General features: G+C 44.2%; 1 protein-coding gene across 1 annotated transcript; it reads right to left on the bottom strand.

Annotated features, from left to right (window-relative positions):
- Positions 1-897: 897 nt before the first annotated feature.
- On the bottom strand, positions 898-5,609 carry LOC140895262 (interferon lambda-3-like). Its single transcript, XM_073304709.1, has 5 exons — positions 5,457-5,609; positions 4,325-4,402; positions 3,686-3,829; positions 2,829-2,909; positions 898-1,680 (listed from the first exon to the last, which is right to left on the bottom strand). The coding sequence occupies exons 1-5, from the start codon at positions 5,607-5,609 to the stop codon at positions 1,582-1,584; spliced, it is 555 nt and encodes a 184-aa protein (XP_073160810.1). The 3' UTR covers positions 898-1,581.
- Positions 5,610-6,000: the final 391 nt, after the last annotated feature.

Raw genomic sequence — 6,000 nt, 5'->3', positions numbered from 1 at the left:
GTTGGAGATTCTCACATCATCACCAGACAGACTCCAGCCCTGGCTAAAATCCTGCAACCTGTGAAAAAGTCACGAGCGGTAACAGCACTGGGGCAGCGGAGAATCAGGCTTTTTATATAGTGCATATAATAATATGAAAAATACCCAGCTCTTATAGAGTGTTTTTACGGGAAGGTCTCAAAGCACTTTACCAAGGAATTCGGTATCAGTATTCCCATTTTACAGATGGTACAGAGCAGAGACATGACTTGCCCAACATCATCCACCACTCCAGCAGGTCAGTGGCAGAGCTGGGAATAGAATCCAGGTTTCCCGAGTGCCAATCCCCAGTATCTATCCCCCTCAGACAAAAACAGGGCAAATTGCAGCCACGATGTACTCTGCAAGAGCAGTTGAATAGTTTGCCCAGACCTGTGTCTTCACATGGATATCAATGCGTACAAATAAAAAGGAAGCAAAAAGCAATACATGTTACAACCAGGCTCCAGTTAAAACAGCAGCATTTTACTCTAGAAGAGTGTGTCACATATATTGTGATAAGTATAGGATAGTAATTATAGTCCGTGCTTTTTGCCCAATTTAAAGGCCCCATAATAGTCAGTCCTGCCACCAAGAGTTCGCCGGGATTTGCTATCGTGGGAAGATACCTATAACTTTAGACTTTTCATTATTTTAAGTATCTCTGTTATGTCCCCTCTCACCATCCAGCTAATCAATTTCTCCTCATCGGGAAGTACTTCCCTGCCTTTAATGACTTTTGCTATTTTCTGTTTTTTGGAGGTGATGAGATCAGAACATAATGCAGTCAGCAAGTAGAGGGTCAATCATCAATTTATATCATTTCAGTTTTAATTTTACATCTTCCATTTTTACATTAAATATTACAAAAATAGCCCATTTGATAAATATGCACATAAAAATGATAGATACAATAAATAACTTAAATACAAATCAGATTTGTTGAAATAAGGATCGCATCAGATGGCTTAACATTATGTCAGCCAGTAAAACAAAAATAGATTCTCGGAATCTGTCTAATACAGCAACACCTTCCATGCATCAACATTATTGCATTTTCCAGCATCTTTCTAAGACAATAATGAAATAGTCACTAGTCCGTAAATCAAACAAACGGTGGGAAAAACTAGACCTTTAAATTAAAATAAATAACAGCAACACAACATACTATTGGCAAATATTTTTGCGTAGCAATCAACCAATACAATAAATAATACTATCCTCTAGGGCCAAATTTTAATCCCACTGAAATCAATGGCCAATCTCCCATTGATTTCTGTGGGAACAGGCCTTACACTTTAGCTGCACTTAAGGAATTGGCCTACAACCAATCAGGTACTGGCAATTGGAGTCGGAGAGATCTCTTCCTGAAGATCAGCTGTATCAGAATCTTTTGTTCAGAGATCATGGGTGATGGGTATCCGTGGTAAGATGCCAAGTCAGAAAGAACATCATGCCTGGTTAAAATACAGTATCCTGTAGGAAGGATTCAGGGTTCCCATTCGCTGGGCTCTCCAGTGTCTGATTAGACGCATGAGGTGAGACAGTGTAAAGACTTTGCGTTTAGGTGCAGAACTCCATGTAGGCTGCGCACTTCAAGTCTTCGTTCAGAAGTCGGAAGAGATTGAAGATCACAGATGCTTCCAGGCACCCCGGAGTTTCCTGGGACAGGAGAGAGGGAGTGAACACATTGTAACAGAGAATGGCTGGCTCACACTGGGCGAGGGAAAGCTACTGCACAAAGGCCTGATGGAAGGGGGTGTATATAGATAGGGAGCACAGAGCATGCAGAAAAAGGGTGAACAGAGCAGTGTCTACACAGGGACATCCAGGAAAGCTAATCTGAACAAACTGTGTGAATTTGAAGTGGGTTAGTTAATGGCATTAGATCCCTGTGTGAACACCCTCATTCAAAATTAAAGTGGTCTTAATTGGGTTACTTCACTTCCAGAGATCGCTTTAACTCTGAATAACAGCATCCATACAGGGATTTAATGCAGTTTAACTAATCCCTTTCAAACTCACATCTTTAGTTAATTCGGATTAGTTTTCCTGGATGTCCCTGCGTAGACAAGACCTTACAAACACTCGAACCTAAGTAAATACTCATTTACACGGTGCTGTAATGTTCTGTAATTCTGAATATATAACAATGTTTGCTGTAGTCTATTACATTAAGCAGTGAGTCTGAATGAAGCAAAAGGCACAATGATCTGGGGTAACAGTCAACTTGACGGGTATTATCTTTGTCTCGATCCGATTCCTAAGAAGGCCTGGGCTTTGGCAGATCTGTACGAATGAATGATCTCTGGGCCTCTTTTCCCATTGCCCAGCCCAGCATCTCCACCTCTTTAAAGCGAATAGCAAGTTGGTGTAAAGCTCTGCCAGCAGTGTGAGGGAGGCGGGATTTCAGAGTCAGCAGCATTTTGCACAAATATAAATGATTCCACAAGGTACAAGGTACAGAGCAATGGAGGATCAGATGCCTCGTGTTTATCTGAAATTCTGCTATTTGCATCCTATGGGAGGACCCAAACTAGGCCACAAGGTAAAGGGTGTTTTCTGGATGCCTGGTCTGTTACTGTCTGACAGCAGATGTAACAACCCTTCCTGATGTGAGAGATTTACCAGCTTTTTTCTGAACTAATTCAGTCTCAGGACACCTAGACTGCTGAAGGTCCTGGACAATATACAGGACACCATCCTGCACTGGCCCCATGGGAACGGAATGGAGCTGATGATCCAGTATGGATTTGTTCCCACTAACATGTGATGGAAGTTCGTCTTGTGTGTTTGCCAAATATACTCACCATTTTCTTGGCGGCATGGAATTTTAGGAGCCAGTTAGTCAGTGTCTGGGAGCGTTGATGGCCGTGAGGCTGATGTCTAGCCTGAAAAGAAAATCAATCCATGAAGCAGACTGGCACAAGTCGAGATTTCAGGAACAGTGGCTGAGCCTCCTTCCTCTCGGTACAAGCCCAAGGCAGATCTTGGTTTGATTGAGTTTATCTAGTTCTTCAGACGTGTGGATTCCATGTTAACCTTCCATGTTCTATTAATAATACCAAGCATTTGTATTACATTGTTCAACTTCAGAAGTGTTTGAAGCATTAACTGAGGGCTTTACTGAGGCCTGTGGGAATGGCCCTGTGTAGGGGGAGGTATGCCTTGTGCTCCCCAGAGGAGCTCTGGGAGGAACTCCACCTAGTAGAAACTGAATATGCCCTGGAGCTGAGCAGGAGTGCAGCATACTCCCTCAGTGTATGCAGCCACCCATGGGTCTGCCTCCTCCCAGTTCCTCCCCACCTCCACTGCGATGTTCTGGGGGGCACATGGAAACAACAGTAGCTGTGCGAAAGAGATCACAGTGTCTGCAGTGGAACCAAACTACAGCCCAGAAGCCGACGGTGGGGACATAGCTGCTTGCACAGTAGCAGAGCAGCCAAGCATCATCTGTCCCTAACTAGTTAATCAAGTTAATTAGCTAATTAGATGATGTATCTGAGCAAGGCATACAGCAACTATGTTATGTGCAAACCAAAGTCCACGATTACTGGCACAAGGATTAGTAGATTCTGGATCCACTTAAGAAATTAGTGCTGTTCGGAGTTCAAAACACAATTCCCAGACCCACTGTGGCATGAGACATTTGCAATCCAATACTCACCCAGCTCTTCAAGTCCTCTCTGATGTGCCTCAGGATTTCTAATGGCCTCACGAGCTGCTTGGACAGACTGGGATCCCCAAAGTTCTCCAGCACGTGAATAACGAGGTGCAGCTCCGTCTCTACCAGGATCACTCTGTCGTGCACCTAGGGAGAGAATGTGCTGGTAAAACAGTGTGTCCAGGGGAGTTGCAGACAGGGAGATAAGGAATGTCTGTGTTAGCAGCAGGTAGGAGTGGCCTGCTTAAGGAGACTTTCCAAAGCCGTGGCCAATGGGAAACGACCTATGACGCAAGGGAGGTGTGAATCCACTCAGTACACAGAGCCTGCTAGTCATGACCCTTTGGACTCTGTTGCTTACACCTTCCTTCCTTGGAATCCAACAACATTTTGTGCTTCAGATCAATCTCAATCTCTGACTTCCCAGCCCTAAGGGTATACAATATATAGATACAGAAAAAGGGCCGGATTCCAACCTCAGATGACGCCTGTGTCATCTGGGAATAAATTCCTTCTCCATGTTACTCTACAAAAGGATCACGTGAAATCAGCATCCAGCTTAGAAAGAGACAGTATTGCAACCTTGGAAAGAAGCAAGTGCTGTTTTGTAACTTTGTCTCTCTTGGCAGAAGTCTTTCTTACCGACAGCTCTTTGACTTCCCAGTTCCGGTGGAAAATCTTGGTGTTGCATTTTCGGTCTGACAACAGCATGATGTCCTCCTGGAGGCACAAAATAAGAACACAGGGAAATGTGTAAAGGAAGCAAAGCAGGGGATAAAGTGCCAAATTCAGCCCTCAGTTACATCATATAACCCCATTCAGCCATGCAAAGGTGCAAAATCCTGGCACAATTTGACTCAACACCTCGATCCCCTAAGAATGCTGCTGTACTAGAGTCCTGGCTCTTCCCGAGAAGGTGCCAAATATGGCACAGAAGTCAACAACACGCGCTTGTCATATTGCTTTGCTGGTTTCAGGTTGTGAACTGCATTTGTGCAGGAGTTTAACTGAGAAGCGGCATCCTTTAACTCTTGACCACTCATCTGAGTGGTGCACTTCCTCCGCTTCAGCATTGGTTAACGTGGAATGTTTGCACGACTGAAAAATAAATGACTTGATCTCTCTAATGCTGCTTGATGGCATGAGATGAATTTGGGTTCCTCAGATTGTCTGTTTAAAGGACTAGACTCAGTTTTCTTTGGAAGGGAAAGATCGCCTATAGTTAAAAACTGGGTCTCATTCTCTAGGTTTGATTGTAACTCAGGACAGAGTTTGAACCCCTGTTAAAACTTTCTGGGATTTAAGATTAAGAACGGTTGACTCCGTAAGAAATCTGAGCTGGCCAGGCCCTAACCTCCTTAGACTGACTCGAATCAGGAACACCCACTTAGACAGGTTGCCCCTTCTTTCTCTCCTAGCTCCTTTCTAATAGTAAGAATGCCATTCTCCCCTTGCTATTGTCTAATCTGTGATTCTGCTTTAGATCAGTTCCCACCTTCCTGCCCTGTCCATGACTCTGCCTCTCTCTGACTCTTGCCGGAGCTGAACATTCTGAGCTTTGCCCTTTCTTAACTAAGACTGGGTGGGGGATCACCAACAAAGAAGATCCAGACAGAGAGACTTCTCTCTATTTCGTCTGCAACCCTACACCCCAAACTTACCGAAGCATATTTCATCTGCCCACAGTAATATGCCGAGAAGGCTGCGGTTGAAACTACAGCCTAGCACCCACATTGCCATTATTGCCCTACTAGTGTGTCTTCTTTGCACTTACAAATCTGTCCTTGACATTCTTGAAGGTCTCCAGTTCCCAGGGTGGCAGGGACTTGTATTTTGAGAGGTGGCACGTCTTCCTCTGAGCCCCTTTGGGAAAGGCCTCCGTAGACATTGTCCATAGGGTCAGGACAAGGAGCAATTTGCAAGCCATCATTTTTTCTAATTGAATCAGAAAGGGGAAATACACACATCACTGCATTTCCAGGTTACAAGGATTATAAACTGTATTTTTGACAGTCTGACAAGGCGGGGAAAAAAGGGGTGCAGGAAGATGAGGGCTACAATCAAATATATACATTGGTGGCTTGACCCCAAAGATCACAGCTGAGCAAACTCAACTCTTCTATTCACAAATGTTTTCAGATCAGGCCCCTTAATTTACGGCCCCCAGCACTAATAATAAAAAATAAACTGGTAAGAGACTTAGAGGGACGGATAATGTTTGATCCTTACTCTTTAGAGTAGATCACAGCAGATCAGTCTAGTAAGCCCATGCGCTAGACAGACGCCCCAGACCTCGTGGCACGTACCTTGGAGCATGT

This window comes from Lepidochelys kempii, chromosome 11 (assembly GCF_965140265.1).
Source record: "Lepidochelys kempii isolate rLepKem1 chromosome 11, rLepKem1.hap2, whole genome shotgun sequence".
Taxonomy (NCBI): Eukaryota; Metazoa; Chordata; order Testudines; family Cheloniidae; genus Lepidochelys; species Lepidochelys kempii.
The sequence above is the reverse complement of the archived record's forward strand: the minus strand, read 5'-3'. Positions and strand labels throughout refer to the sequence as shown.